The 14,955-nt window shown below is 47.5% G+C and overlaps 5 protein-coding genes across 5 annotated transcripts; 1 reads left to right on the plus strand and 4 right to left on the minus strand.

Annotated features, from left to right (window-relative positions):
- Positions 1 to 945: 945 nt before the first annotated feature.
- On the plus strand, positions 946 to 2,355 carry N7529_006135 (pyridoxal phosphate-dependent decarboxylase family protein; the record flags this gene model as incomplete). The annotated part of the gene is made up of 1 exon (XM_057241662.1): positions 946 to 2,355. The coding sequence occupies one exon, from the start codon at positions 946 to 948 to the stop codon at positions 2,353 to 2,355; it is 1,410 nt and encodes a 469-aa protein (XP_057097021.1).
- An 867-nt stretch (positions 2,356 to 3,222) lies between these two features.
- Positions 3,223 to 3,502, minus strand: N7529_006136 (uncharacterized protein; the record flags this gene model as incomplete). Its single annotated transcript, XM_057241663.1, is given in 2 exon segments — positions 3,223 to 3,439; positions 3,453 to 3,502. 2 exon segments carry the CDS (start codon positions 3,500 to 3,502, stop codon positions 3,223 to 3,225), a joined length of 267 nt encoding a protein of 88 aa, XP_057097022.1.
- A 1,100-nt stretch (positions 3,503 to 4,602) lies between these two features.
- Positions 4,603 to 6,990, minus strand: N7529_006137 (beta-glucosidase; the record flags this gene model as incomplete). The annotated part of the gene is made up of 4 exons (XM_057241664.1): positions 4,603 to 5,425; positions 5,479 to 5,633; positions 5,694 to 6,410; positions 6,469 to 6,990. 4 exons carry the CDS (start codon positions 6,988 to 6,990, stop codon positions 4,603 to 4,605), a joined length of 2,217 nt encoding a protein of 738 aa, XP_057097023.1.
- Positions 6,991 to 8,022: 1,032 nt separating this feature from the next.
- N7529_006138 (sugar porter family MFS transporter) lies at positions 8,023 to 9,561 on the minus strand (the record flags this gene model as incomplete). The annotated part of the gene is made up of 1 exon (XM_057241665.1): positions 8,023 to 9,561. One exon carries the CDS (start codon positions 9,559 to 9,561, stop codon positions 8,023 to 8,025), a length of 1,539 nt encoding a protein of 512 aa, XP_057097024.1.
- Positions 9,562 to 12,026: 2,465 nt separating this feature from the next.
- Positions 12,027 to 13,657, minus strand: N7529_006139 (uncharacterized protein; the record flags this gene model as incomplete). The annotated part of the gene is made up of 2 exons (XM_057241666.1): positions 12,027 to 13,236; positions 13,290 to 13,657. 2 exons carry the CDS (start codon positions 13,655 to 13,657, stop codon positions 12,027 to 12,029), a joined length of 1,578 nt encoding a protein of 525 aa, XP_057097025.1.
- Between the last annotated feature and the right edge of the window lie 1,298 nt (positions 13,658 to 14,955).

Raw genomic sequence — 14,955 nt, forward strand, 5'->3', positions numbered from 1 at the left:
GCCAATACCTCGTTATTCACTATATTAAAAACAAACACGCTGACCTACCGCTCAGATATGGAGACTAAAAGTTTCCCATCTTGTTCAGCCATACCTCCGCCTCACCATATCTCCTGTCCCCCCTCAGCGGGTGCTGGCTCTCGATTCATGCTTAACCCAAATGCTCCCAACCATGCGATATACCCTTCTTCGTCATTCAAATTTACCAGTACTTCTATAAGAATACTGCAGAAATGATATTCCAGCTTTATAGGCTAATTTTGCCTCAAAATTGGCAGCTATGGATACCGGCACTGCCATCGCTACGATCATCATTTTCTTCGCGTTGGGATACCACGCTGTCACTTTGAACTGGTGGGGAAACACAGTGGGATCCAATACTGCAGATGCCAATTCCGTCCCTTGGTTGACTGTTCCTAAGGGAAGAGTTTTTGGCAAAGGACCTGGGGAGATTTAATCGAAGTTCGCGTACGATTTGAATCCAATTTGGGCTATGAGGCATACTAGCCGCCAGAATATTATGGTCCTACTTGATTCACCAGAAATCCATGGCCAAAATTGGGAATGGCTGATGTATATTTACATTGTACTTTTGCTGGTCATGACTCACATGTTTGTGTACGAACTATCAGTTGTCCGATAATTTAACGGTCTACCTAGCCATCTTACCATGACTAATGGCCTACCCGCTCGTTGATCCTGAATTCTTCGTGATACTAGGCTCCACTCCAGTACATATTCCGAGAAAGCTCGAGCGAATATTTAATTGGTCAATTCGACAGCAAGGAATAATTTAGCGCCAGATCTTACTAGTCGCTGCGTAGTTTTCTAGTTACGCTATGAGTTACGACTTTTCTACAAGTAGTCTCTCTTTCTATGATTCTCCTTGAATCTTGAATGAAGGCCAAAAGCATAATTTCAACACCCACGTATAGAGAAGAAACAATGGTCTCAACTTTTGGCCCGGTTCTGCAGCAAACCATAAATCATGCGCTGCGGTATCTTGAAAGCCTTGATCACGCACCTGTTGGCGCGACGGCCACTCTTCCAGAACTCCGCCATCGACTTGCACGGCCACTTCCCGATGTCGGAACGGATGCAACACAAGTGATTGATGAGTTGGTGGCAGATACAAGTGGTGGCATTCTGGGTAACTCTGGTGGTCGCTTCTTCGGGTGGGTGATTGGTGGGACCCTTCCTGCTGCTCTAGCCGCCGACTGGCTCACGACTACCTGGAATCAGAACGCGGCTTTGTTTGCCTGTGGCCCAGCAGAAGCAGTAGTCGAAGAAGTGTGTGGAGCCTGGCTCAAGGAGCTGCTTAGGCTCCCCTTGGGAGCCAGCTTTGCCTTAGTTTCAGGCTGCCAAATGGCCCATGTCACTTGCCTTGCTGCAGCACGTCATGCCCTTTTGTCAAGACACGACTGGGATAGTGAGCGCGATGGACTCGGTGGCGCACCTCGCATCCGCATTCTTAGTGGCAGCCAACGCCACGGTTCTATCGATCGAGCAGTACGCCTGCTAGGTTTGGGCAGCCGTTGTGTGGTAGATTTGCCGGTCGACGAATATGGTCGACTCCAACCGATAACACTCAGCAACGCGCTTGCTGAATGTCTTGATGGCCCTGTAATTGTGCTGTTGCAGGCAGGCGATATTAACACTGGGGCTTATGATTCGTTTGCCGAACTGATTCCTCTCGCTCATCGCTTTCAAGCTTGGGTCCACGTTGATGGTGCTTTCGGTTTATGGGCAGCAGCTAGTCCTGCCTATCGTCACCTGCTTGCAGGAGTAGAGCAGGCGGACTCTTGGGCGACGGATGGGCATAAGTGGTTGAATGTTCCCTACGATTGTGGGTACGCCTTTGTCGCAAATCCTTCAACTCATCGGAGTTCGATGTCGCATCGGGCCAACTACCTAACACACGATAAAGACGCCCGTGATCAAATCGATTGGAATCCTGAATGGTCTCGGCGTGGGCGCGGAGTTGCGACGTATGCCGCTTTGCGGCAACTGGGAAGAGAGGGGGTAGCTGAGCTGATTGAACGCTGTTGCCGTCATGCCCATTCCCTGGCCATCCAGATCGGAGACTTACCTGGAGCTGAACTGATGTGGAAACCCCATATCAATCAAGGATTGGTGCGTTTTCTGGATAGGAAGCCGCACGCCAACTCGTCTGATCACAACCGGAGGACCGATGCGGTGATCGCAGCTCTTATGGAAACGGGGAAAGCCTTTTTTACTGGCACCACCTGGCAAGGACAACGATGCATGCGGATCTCGGTGTGTAACTGGCAAACAAACGAAGCCGACGTAGCACAAGCTGTCGAGGCCGCCGAATGGGCACTTAAACAGGAATGAACTCCGGCAGAGTACGACTGATTTTTTGTTTTTTTTTTTTGCTGGAAGAACGAAGGGCTCTGAACAGAGTCGACAATTAAGGACGGTCAGACGCTGTTTCCTATCCCACGGGGGTACCTGTAGTCTGCCAGACTGCAGTTAAGATAGATGTTAAGAAAAAATCCATATATATGCCATATTTGGTTCCATTCTTATCTGTAAATCAAGTAGGATTCAATTCTGTTACATTAACTATTTCAATATATGTATTTACTCAATACATTTTACCAAGATCTGTACATACATTTTTTCACCTAGGTAATTGTCAATACACATCGTTATAAGTTCACATATTGCAGAACGCGAAGTCCTTTCCGTCGAACTACCTCCAGAGCTGCTTGTATCCATGCAATTTCTTGATCATGACCAGGTCGATTTCGCAGGCTATCTACCACAATTCCAAGCGCGGGGCTAACAGATAATGGCCCAGCTAGTAGCATTTCATGTCTCAAAAAGTATTCCACGGATTGGCAGACTCGATGTGCCGTGGATAGGTACTCTCCGCAGCGATCTAGGGGATTGCATACACTCAACGGTTTCAAAACCACACTTTGGAGAGAGTCGGGTTCGAGGGACATACTACTTGGGATTTCAAAGAGCATCATTCCCTCCAAGTACTGGTACATATTGGAGAGACCCGACCAAACCATCGTCCGTGTTGCCCACAAGAGCATCAGTGTTGCAGCCATTTGGGCGTTTTGGAAACAGAAAACGACTGGAAACAGGGGCTCAACCTGTTCGGACTGAAGTAAAGGATCTGTTTGCGACGGCATCTGATCATAGGTAACATCTAGTTGTTGGTCAATTTGCCAACATTCGCGGATTAACTCATGGAGCAAATCGATCTGGTGGCTTAAACTCAGATGGGGTAATGATCGCACCCGTTCCAGGATCACGGGGGCTTGGGCGAGACAGTCGGTTACCCGGTCGTGAGGTGTCTTCTGTATTCCTGTCCAAGGCTGTTCCATCCAGGTAGACTCGGAGAAGATGGTGGAGGTATGGTGTTTCAATGCGAATAAGATCTAGTAGAAGCGCAAGCGTTCTCCTGCATGAGATACCAGATGTGTTCATTGGCCAAAATTGACTGCCCCACCAGCTTTAGTGACATGGTGTTTGGAAAGAACATGTAAGAAAACAAGAATGCCGATCAGGGAAGAAGAGTGGTACAAAGAATTGGTTAAAGCTTGTGCTCTGGACCAGGATGTCATCTTATTGCCAAATGGGCACTATGACCGGCATGGAAAGACAAAAACATGTACCCATTAATCTAGACCGATATCTACAGCCACACGGATTCCCAGCGTTCATCGCGCCGATTTGCATGCCTGTATGGGACAACTAAATGTGATTTTTGTTCCAGGAGCTTGGCGTTGTCTGTACCCCGAGACTGCATTGGAGGCTAGAAGAGAAAAAAAAAATTACGGGCCTCGACGCAATTGCTAAATTGGTAATTTGACCTCGTAGATCCACAAGGGCCAAAATCCTAGTTTGGGCACACCGTAATTATAGTTCAGAATGCAGAACCACACCATATTACCATGGAATTCCGGGCCCATTGCGAGCAAATTGTGGGTAGTTGGGAAACTAGGACGTGATGTCCGCCGCAAGGATTTTGATTTTGCGCAAATAATCAGCAAATGTAGAAACCTTCCACTAACCATGAGCTCATTGCCAGGGAGTTCTGACAAAATATTCATTACGGCTCTTGATTGCACTTGGAATTCATGGGTGGCTTGTTCATAGTTGGGATAAGGGTGTCCGTCTAACCGGGATATTCCACCAGGCCATTGTCTGGGTAGAATATAACGAAAAATATATTTCTGCTGAAGGTACAGAGAGAAATGAGATATCTTCACGGGTGTAATGATTGGAGTTAGACTGAGGGATGGATGTTCTTGTTTTAACCTCGAAAAGGCGAAGTTCTGCATCAATATTAGGCGTACTGCGTAAACCTGTTATCATAGTTTGAGAATGATACGTTCTTTGTCACCTGTTGGAAATTTTTTCCGAGTGAAAACAACTCGATGGCACTGGTTGTTACAAAGTAAGACATTTTGGGTTCAACAACAGGGTTTTTCTTGTTCTGGAATAATTGGAAACATTGATCAGATTCCTTGAATTCACATCGCCATTTAATAATGTATTGTTTTGAGATGTATAACTTTGCCACCTATATACATATCGCGTAACTTGTTTTCTTCTTCTCTCTCAATGACCACCAACAGTAAACTTGCCGTGTTGGCGGATATCCCTGCTGGAGCTTCCAACATAGACAGTGAATGTACCGCTAGGCACGACCCATTTCTGCGTTGGGACATCCCAGTAGCTGAGATCGCGGCGAGTCAGTTCGAAGGTAGCCATTCCTGATTGTCCCGGTTGGAGGTGCAGCTTTTGGAATCCTCGCAATTGCTTGGGAGGACTGCTGGGAGCAGAATCTGGAAGACCGATATAGAGCTGGGCAACCTCTGCGCCGGATACCTTGCCCGTATTTTTGACAAGAGTAGAAATCGTACCGACGAATTTGAAGATCTGCTCGGCTCCACCGGGGACGATGCGCCCATTCGACGCTCCAGGGGTAGCAAAGACGTTGATTGAAAGTCTGCTGTAGTCGAAGGTAGTGTATGAAAGGCCAAATCCAAATTCATATCGAGGGGTGATGCCATTCTTGTCAAAGTGGCGGTAATCAATGAAAATGTCTTCTGCAAAGTTGTCATCCAGAGCTGGGTTCCATCCGGCTCCATAGTCTGCAAATTGCTTCGCAATCGTGTAAGGCAATTTTCCACTTGGGGATGTACCGCCGTATAACACATCAACCAAGGCATTTCCACTTTCTTGGCCAGGTAGTCCAGCCCAAACAATTGCTTTGACTGACGGTTGTGCGAGAATCGTTTCGAGCAGGATGGGACCGACACTGTGCACAACAACAATCACATTCTTGTTAACAGCTGCAACGGCCTTGACCAGCTCGTTGCCGTTGTGCCAGGGGTCGAGATTGTTTCTGTCTCCGGCGTTGCCCTCTACTGTGATATAACTGAAATCGAGATTAGTGCTCAGTAACGCGAAACTTCAGGAAATTTTGCTCACCCTTCGCCTGCATCCGAGTTGACAAATACCACAGCTGTCTCGGCGGAAGCAGCTGCCGAGGCACCAGCACTCGTACTATCAGTCGTACTTTGGACGATTTTGGTGCCGTCCTTTTTGGCTTGAACTTGAATTGCATCAAGAGGACCGACAAGATACTAAAGTCGCGTTGTCAGCTTTTTTTCCATGCCTTCGGATTCTTGGAATTCCAAGCTTACGGGGAATTGAGCCGTTCCACTACCCCATCCCATTGCCAGTGTACCATTGTTGCATCCACGGTCATTGCAGGCATTAGCACCAGCCGGATTGACGATCGCATCTTGTCCGATTATGGCCAGACTCTTAGGCCTGCGCAAAGGCAATGACTTTCCTTCGTTCCGCAACAAAACGATAGAATCACGCGCCACAGTACGCACAACAGAGCCGTGGTCCGCCGTGACGTCGACTGTAGCTTTCCCACCATTCCAAGAGCTGAACGATACCTCCGGGTAGCCCTGGTCTTGATCAAGCAGATACCAAGCTGCCAGGATTCGGGTGACCATGTTGTCCAAGCGGGATTGCGGGACAGATCCGTTCGTCACGGCCTCTACCAGGTGAGGGCCCCAAAAGACGCTTCCAGGGGGAGAGGCAAAATCGCTCCCAGGCATAGTCATGTCGAGGCCAGCCAGGGCACTATTCACACCGGTGTGTTGCGCGTTCCAGTCACTCACGACATAGCCGGGGAATCCGAGCTCCTTCTTCAGAAGATTGTTCAGAGCAGCGTCACTTTCACATGCCCAAGTCTCGTTGATCTTGTTGTAAGAGCACATGACGGATGCGACATTTGCTTTGACCGCGTTCATGAACGGCCATACATAGAGCTCATGGGTCGCACGATCACCGATGTTAGAGCTCATAGTCTCTCGGTTGTGCTCCTGTTCATTGCCGAGCCAGTGCTATTTCATGTGTCAAAGTGTGTTTGAGAATTACCAAGGGTTGTGAGACACTACGTACCTTGGCGCAGGCTTGCACACCTGAATCCTGCATGCCCTGGATCGTCTCTTCCATGGCAACTCCGCTCAGATAAGGGTCAACGGAGAACCCCTCCCAGTTTCTGCCGCCGTTGGGGTTCTTACCCAAAGGTCCAGCGACAGGCCCCAACTGTACATGGACGCCCAGACCCTTGGACTCTTCACCCATGGCTGCTCCACGCGCATACAGTAGATCGCGGTCCCAAGTCGCGCCAGCATTGATACCCGCAGGGAATGCCGTAACTGGGTTGGCGAACCGAATACCCAGAGGCGAGTCTTGCAGACACAGGGAGGGATAGTCGATTGAGCTTGGCGCATAGGTGTTACCTACGCAAGGTCCACCCTCCCAAGTGACGCCCGTGGCAATGCCAACTTTTTCAGTCTGGTTGAGTTTGCTAAGAGCAATTTTGGCTTTGGAGTAGGCTCTATCCCAGCCAGCGCTGCCAGATCCATAAGCATCAGCGGCAGCGCTGAGTGCCAGCGCCGAGAAAAGAAGGTGTTGCATCATGCCTGTTCGCGGGGACAGTGAAACAAAAAGACACCCTAGCCTGGCGGCGTTCGGATTCCTTTTATAATTTCATCTCGCCAGAAAATTGGGCTTAAATTCCAAAGGCGGAGGTTCCTTGCTTTTGCTCTGATGGCGGCCTGGGCGCCATGCAAAGTGCCACAAATGATGCAAATCCCATGATCAGGTACATAAACCCGTGTCGGTCTTGGCTCAACAGATATAAAGTGTCTCCGCATTTACAGTTACACTTGAATTGTCAAATCCTGCCACTGCCCAGGCAAATCATGCAATTGAAAAAGGCTAGCTCGCTATTTGTGCACTCGGACCTCTCGAGTGCCCCCTTTGATTGGCACGCGGAGTCTCGGAATGTAGGAAACAGGGGGAATAGCAAGTAGCCCAACTTTTCCAAGATATAGCCTGAAGTGTTTCCCCACCCATTAGACCCCGCAAAACCTCTCGGCTCGCCCCATGTCCGCGTTTCCGTGTATTAAGAGAATTGCCGTGATTGCTCCGCGTTGTGGCTTGTCAACACCCCGCGTCCCTGGAGACCCTTGCCGTCCTTTGAAGTTAAAATCATGATGAATGTTCAAACCAGCCCAGGGAGAGTTTTATATTATATTTAGTAAGGGGAAAAAGCCAAAAATGGTCAGGGAAAGCAAGGAGAGTACGTTGTACGGCCTGTCGAAAAGAAAAACAAAGAGATATCTTTTCTGCCAAGGCCGCAATCGTGGACACCTCAGGCCTTCCGGTCCCTTTATTAGCTGCACTAACAATAATCAAGATCACATTGATTCAATATTTTCGTAACCATATTTAGCTTTGCTTGATCGGCTTCATTAAGAAAAGATAGCTTTGGTTAAAATATGTTCCGGTAATAACCCAATTCGGACGATCCTGTGCCATGTGCGTGAGATCATAATTTTATCTTACACTAAGGACTAATTGGATGAAATGATCATATTGAATTGAGACGATTCGGTAATAATTGAACTTCTCAGTAAACACAAATCCCAAACATGTTCACGACTTCTAACCCTTCGTTCGGTCGCCAAATGCTTCTTCCCCATCAAATATCAAAGCCACTTCTTCCAAACTATGACCCTTTGTCTCGGGAAACCCGAAATATACAATTGCAATCTCAATGGCGATGACACAGCAATAAACAATGTAATATCTCCAACTGATTGCATCCATCGCCACAGGATTAGCATACCCATTGAATATCAGCACACAGGTAGAAGCAATCTGCATGATATTTGTCCCTTTGGCACGGAGATGAGTTGGAAGTACTTCGGTGACATACACCCATGGCGGTCCATTCAGACCAGCATTGTAGAACAGCTGGTAGAAGAATATCATCACAACGACACCGGTGCCAAGCGAGTTATCTTTGAAGTCTCGCTGTTCGTTGATCGCTGAGAGTATGGTCCAAACGACATAACAGATCAGCATGCCAATTGTGGAAAAGAGAAACAGTCGTCGCCTTCCGGCTATCTCCATGAGGGATGCCAGAATGATGGAGATCCCAAGGTTGAAGACCATTAGGCCACCGTTGATACGCAATTGCTGTGGGTCGGAGGTGAATCCAATAGAGTTCAATATAAGGTGTAGATAGTAAGCAATCAAGCCGTTTCCTGAAAGCTGCATCATGCAAGGCACGGAAATGATGATGAAAAGACGGTGGAGATTCCCTCGAGTACTCAGAAATTCGCGGTACCCGGCTCTAGAAGCAAGCTTGGCAGTTTGAATCTGCAGAATGATTTCTTTCATCTCGAAATCAACAAGAGGAGAATTCGAATCTCCACCGGCGTGGTATTTTGTCAAAACCTTTCGAGCATCTTCATAGCGGTCCTTCTGTACTAGATATCTCGGTGACTCCGGAAGTAGATATACGAAAATGACTTGAAGAAGAGGGAAGAAGCCTTGTAGTAGTGATGGAATGCGCCAGGCCCATGTTGCATCCGGGCCCATGAAGTAGGTACCATAAGTAACCCAAGCAGCGAGCAATGCTCCTAGATACCACAGGTTGTTGTAATATCCGACCAGAACGGGGCGGTGTGTCGGGAAGGCCAATTCGCTGACTAGCATCGGGGATGCCTCGACGGCAATCAAACCCCCAAAGCCAATGATCATCCGAGAGACTAGGAACATAGCATAATTTTGCGCAGCGCATTGCAAAACAGAACCAATCACCAGAAGAAGGGATCCAAAAAAGATGGGGAATCGGCGACCAGTATGATCACATAGCCACGGCGCGATCGGAAATGCTAGAATCTGGCCGAAGATTACTCCGTTAGAGAGGGAACCGAGTCGAGTGCCAGTAGGTGAGTCGAAGAAGTGCTGCCACTGACTCATGGATTGCAGACCGTTAAGCATAGACCCGTCATATCCATTGGTTGTCGATGATAAGTATGGAATTATCATCCCGAGATTGAGAAGTACCAGATGACGTTGTTTGTACCACGGCTTGTCGGTATCTGGCAGGACATTTCGTAGGCTCCATTCGTTAGGACTAGCGCCGTTGGTTTCATAATATCCAGTTGCAGGGTTCTTTTCGTTGTCGGCCATTCTTGTAGTCTTGATAGTGTGTCAATTTCAAACAGAATCACTGCGCGGGTCAAAAGATGGATAGGGATTCATGCCACTATATGAATCACGGTTGAGCCCAACTCATGATCGTGACGTGTAGAGTAGGAAACTCGTGTAGGAAGAATAAATTCGCTGAAGCTTACTTGTGGCGTAGCGGGAAATCGACTTAGTTAGTACTAGCCGGGGTCAGCATTGTGCGAAAACGAAGCAAAAAAAGCCGAGACTTCATTTCCCCGCAACATCCCCAGATGTCCCAGCGAATCGCGAATCATTCTGCAAATTTGACTGGAGTCGAAAGGGACGGGATGTGACTCTAGAATAATTAGGGCCTAAAGTGCAACCCCTCTACCTCCGACACTCCGCTGAGTATTTAGGAGGGAGGAACAACCCCTAGGCTGACCGTTGTTTGTTGTCTCAAATATCACTGCAGCCAAAATGGAGACGGTGGATCTTCCGAGCCAGTCAAAGCCTTCGTTTACAGGCCGTTCGGGTCCCACTTCAGAAAAGCCGGAGAAGCGAAGACGCTCCCGAACGGTAACTTATCCACGGAAACGAGCGGCTCAAGCTTGCCACACGTGCCGGTTGCGAAGGACGAAATGTGATAACATCCGACCATCATGTGCTTCCTGTGTTCGACTAGACGCAGAATGCATCTATCGGGAGCTAGACCCTTCGTCGTGAGTAGAGTTCAGCGGAGGTGCGGAAGTGTGTAATTAACCGCGGAGTAGGTTTGATTCTGCGAGCCTGGCTATTTTGAAGCGAATTGACGATTTGGAAAATTTGATCCAATCGACAGCGGTTAGCGCGCCTATGGTGCATACTATACCAACTGCTTTCCAGCCAACCGCCCAACATGAGGATTTGGAGATACTTGAAGATAAACATTCGAAACATTGCTTGGTGAATGTCGAAGCAATTTTACAATGGCCAGTATTTGAGACCATCGAGCAACATTACCATTGGTCGCCTGTGGAAGAGGAAAATGACCACTCAGCGCTATCTGTTTCTGTGGATTTCGATCTACAATCCAGCAGTCACCTTATTGACAGATTCTTTGAGGATGTCCACATCTTTAATCCTGTCTTAGAGGAAAGTCAGATTAAGGAATTCATGAGAAACATTCAGATGAACGGAATAGGATGGGATTCCCAGTCTTGCCTATTGGTAAACTTTCCTCTCTCAACAAATCTTGACTGATCTCAACTCACCTCAGCGGGTAGCTTCTTATCTATGCCCTCGGTTCAATCGCAACACCATTTGTGAGAAACAATCCAGGAACACCGCCGTCGCACAACTTTTTTATTGCCGAATCATATTTCCTAGCCGCACAGAAACGGTTAGGAATGCTGTTGGCTCGGAATGGAGTAATAGAAGCACAATGCTTCTTCCTTTCGGGGGTGTATCTAATGACCACTTTACGACCACTCTCAGCGTGGAGAATGTTCGTGCAAGCCTTGGCCTGCTGTCAGGGTCTTCAAGCTCACCTGGACTATACTCGCTCTGTAGTTGAATGGAATCCTAGGCAAAGGATTTATTGGACATGTTTCAAGTCTGAATTGTGAGTTTTGTTTGTTTTTCCCTCGCCCATTGAACAAAAATTATCTTATACAATTGAGGTTATAGAGAGCTCCGACTGGAATTGAACCTTCCGCAACAAAACGCTCTGGATCTCAGTTATCCCACAACTTTTCCTTCGCCCCCCGACAGACTTGAAACAAAGCACGAGCCGGCTTGGTATTTCTACCTTGCTGAAATTGCTCTCCGACGGCTGAAGAATCGCATATTAAGTTCTCTCTGTCGATCAGACACGGCAGAAATGGAAAGGGAAGAAATAGCCTTGGACTTTGAGGACCAAATAGATGCATGGTTTGTAGATATCCAACTCGCAAAATCAGAGATCCCAATAGTAACCGGCCGTTGTTTGAAGGTTTCAATCCCTCCCCGAAGTTTTGGATTTTGATTTGCACACCGAGTCAGATCAAGATACCTACGAGCCGTTTCGATTCATCCTCAAAGGGCATTTCCTTGATTGCCAAGAAATCATGTACTGGCATTTCATCGTGGAGGCAATATGCCATCATCGGAACCATAATGAGCACTTTCTTCGCAAAGGACTTCAGGTTTGCGTTGATAGAATCCAGCATAATCGGCCTGGTTTTCATCATCGTCATCACGGAACGTGGCTTATGATTCGGTCTTGTGCAAGAAGTGTTCTTGTGTTAATCGCTGCGTCAAGGCAAGACCATTTCGATCACTTGCTGCCGGCTGGCTGGGAGAAGGCAGTATTTGAAGTGATGGCCATGTTGAGTTTCTGGAAGGATGAGTGCACCGACGTGTTGAGATTGTCGGAGTGTCTTCAAATGCTTTGGGCAACGAATGGTTCGTGATGGAATACTCGAACTATGATAGCTGGCCTTTGCGCACTTTTATCGCGATATTTGGTGTCATTCGCTGTCATTGATCTTTTCAAACCAAATCATATCCTTCAAGCTTCGTTCCAAACGCAGACCCAGTGCTATCACTTCACCATCCTTGGACTGCCCTTCTTTGAACACAAACTCTGCTTCAACTGGATCACTTCCACCTTCAACATCATCAACAAGGTAGGAAATGTACTCCGTCTGGTTGCGGATATGGTGAAATGTGAGTGTAAACCCCATAGCGCGATCAGAGGCATCAATAAAGAGCCGATTATCCTTAATTTGAACCTGAATTCCGCGATATCCAGCATTCCAGTAGTTTCCTGTGTATAGATCCAGTGCTTTGATCTGGGGCTCTGGTGGATCATGTTGCTGCTGGCCATTTCCTTTTTCTGCAACGCCAACTTTGCTGTGATCGCGAGGCTCTCTCTTGTTCCTCTTTTTTGTCTTGTCTTTGGCCGTTGTTGGGGAAATAGTGGCACTATTGGTGGTTCTCATTGCAGCCGATCGTTCTATTTTCGGAATCCCAAGGAACTCGTCGATTAGCTCGCGAATCAAAATGTTCGCAACAGGTCCTGCTCCTGCAGAGTTTCCCATGATCACAGCACCGAATCTGATGTCCGGAATGAAGGCGAATCGGCTCCCGAACCCAGAAATCACACCATTGTGCCCGACAACCATATATCCCCGGTAGTAATACACTTCCATCCCTGCGGCGTATATAGGCGGAGACGTGAATTGCTTGAGCCGAGCTGGATAGTGGTGGGGGAAGCTGCGCGATTTAACGAGCCCCTGGTAAACCTTCTTGGAAATTGGACCCTCTTGGTTGATGAGAGCCTTCACAAACTTTATGAAGTCATTTGCACTTGTGATAATTGAGCCGGCCCCCTGGCCTTCTGGGCAATCGACACTTTCACATTTATGGTATCCGCTGCTTTTCTCCCATATATACCCAGCTGCGATACGGTCGCCAAGACCCTTGGTGTTGGCATTCGAAGGCTGTAGATTGCTCGATTCCATGCCGAGTGGGGTGAATATCCTCTTATCTAGAAATTCAGAGAAAGGTTGCTTGGATTTCACCTCAACAAGATGTGTCAAGACTGTGTACATCATGTTGCAGTATAGATATCGGGACCGGATAGGGGCAGCAACGGCTAAATTCCGTAGGTTTCTGGTGATAGATTGAGCATTATCTGCGTTCTTAGCCTGCGGCCCAAAATATGAATTGTCATGTCTGTACTCGCGTTAGTCAACCCCCCCAATTTGAAAGCCAGGATTGCTGCTTACGGGGCCATTCCTGTTCTATGGCCCAGTAAATCTTCCACGGTCACACCTTCAGTATATCCTGAGCCCGACATGACGAAGTCTTCGGGCAGAAGGTTAGACATGATTGTGTCGTATTGGATTTCTGGAAATTCTTCATTATCCTCAATAAGCAAGGCGATTGACGCTGCTGTTAGAGATTTTGCACATGAGGCGACGTCAAATAATGTCTCGGCGGTGCATGGTACTGGCGGCTCGTAGGATGCAACTCCATAACCTGCGGAGGAAACTTGATCATTCCTCACTATGGCAACAGAGAGACCGGGAACATGGTGTTTGTTCATCAAATCCTCAATACGCGACGCGAGGGAGGGATCGTCAAGACGGTCCATTTTTGAATGGCTTAAGTGCTTTGCTCGCAGTACCTCATCGATTAGTCTTTTGTTGCTGTTTGTACCCCTCGTTTGATTGAGGCCCAAACACCTTTAGGCTGCCACTCCGTGTCACTCCACAGCGGATCGCCCCTGTGGTTGGGCGGTAGAGATGGGCGGCTGATGCGCTCTACGGCGCACTTTTGTGGCCACCACGCAAATAACTATGTACCTCCAACGAATGTGCATAGCAGCCAGGATGATTTGTTTTTATGCACCTCCGCACCTCCTGAGCAGGATTAGGAACTGAATATGATTTCATCGCGGTGAAAAACTTCCAAGTTGTTTATTTCATGTTTATCGGGATCAGTTCTTGCCCGGGCTAACGAATGCGTAGAGGCAGAAGTTTGGTTAATGCAGATGTTTTTCAAGCCGCGGGCGTGCCTGGACAAAGGGAAGTACGGGAATGAAGATTTGAATTGGTCATTAAGAGCTTCCTATGTCTGTTGAATGTCTAAACTCCAAATTGACTGTGTTCGATGATAGCAGAACACACGCCATCCAATTCACAAAGGACTTTCATCATCCCGATATAAATTACTTTGCATCCATATCTTGTCTATCTTTCGACGAGAGAAGTTCGGATTATAATTGGAGAAGGTAGAAGCCCTGGCCTCAATTATTGAGATTGACTAATATGGCTTTAGGCGTGAGCTGCTGTTTTGATGAGCTTGTGAATTGAGTTCTGAATTCTGGGTGGCTGTTGTCAACACTATCACATATGCAACTCTGTTGAATTTTTACTCGCCATTCGTATTGTGCAGCACTGAAGACTTCCTTATCGAAACACCATGAAAAGCTTGATCACTATTTTCTTACTAGCTTCTTTTGCGTTCTGATTCGTAGGATTATCATCGCAGTCTGATATCCGCCCATCTCTTTGCTGTGGTATAGTATAATATGTATGGCCATGCTCTACCTAGCCCTTAGAATTTTGATTGACTGCGGGTTGATATCACCAAACATTGTCACGGCCAGGACAAGCCCTATGCAAATTTCGAATTCTTAACTGTAAGTGTAACACCGTGTTGAATTTTCTTTAATCTGCATCACTGTGTCACTATCTCAATGAACACATACATCATAGCCAATCACGTATCAAATCCATGGATGCGGTTCGAGTGAAACTTTAGGAATCAACTATCATTCGTCCACACTACTAGCCTTTGAACCATAAGACGGCTGCGGGCCACAAACCTGGAGCCGGCCCTTGATAACAGTTTTTATCCTGCTGATCAAAGTTCCCACTGTCACCATTG

The sequence above is a fragment of the Penicillium soppii genome (assembly GCF_028829465.1).
Source record: "Penicillium soppii strain IBT 18220 chromosome Unknown utg000005l, whole genome shotgun sequence".
Taxonomy (NCBI): Eukaryota; Fungi; Ascomycota; class Eurotiomycetes; order Eurotiales; family Aspergillaceae; genus Penicillium; species Penicillium soppii.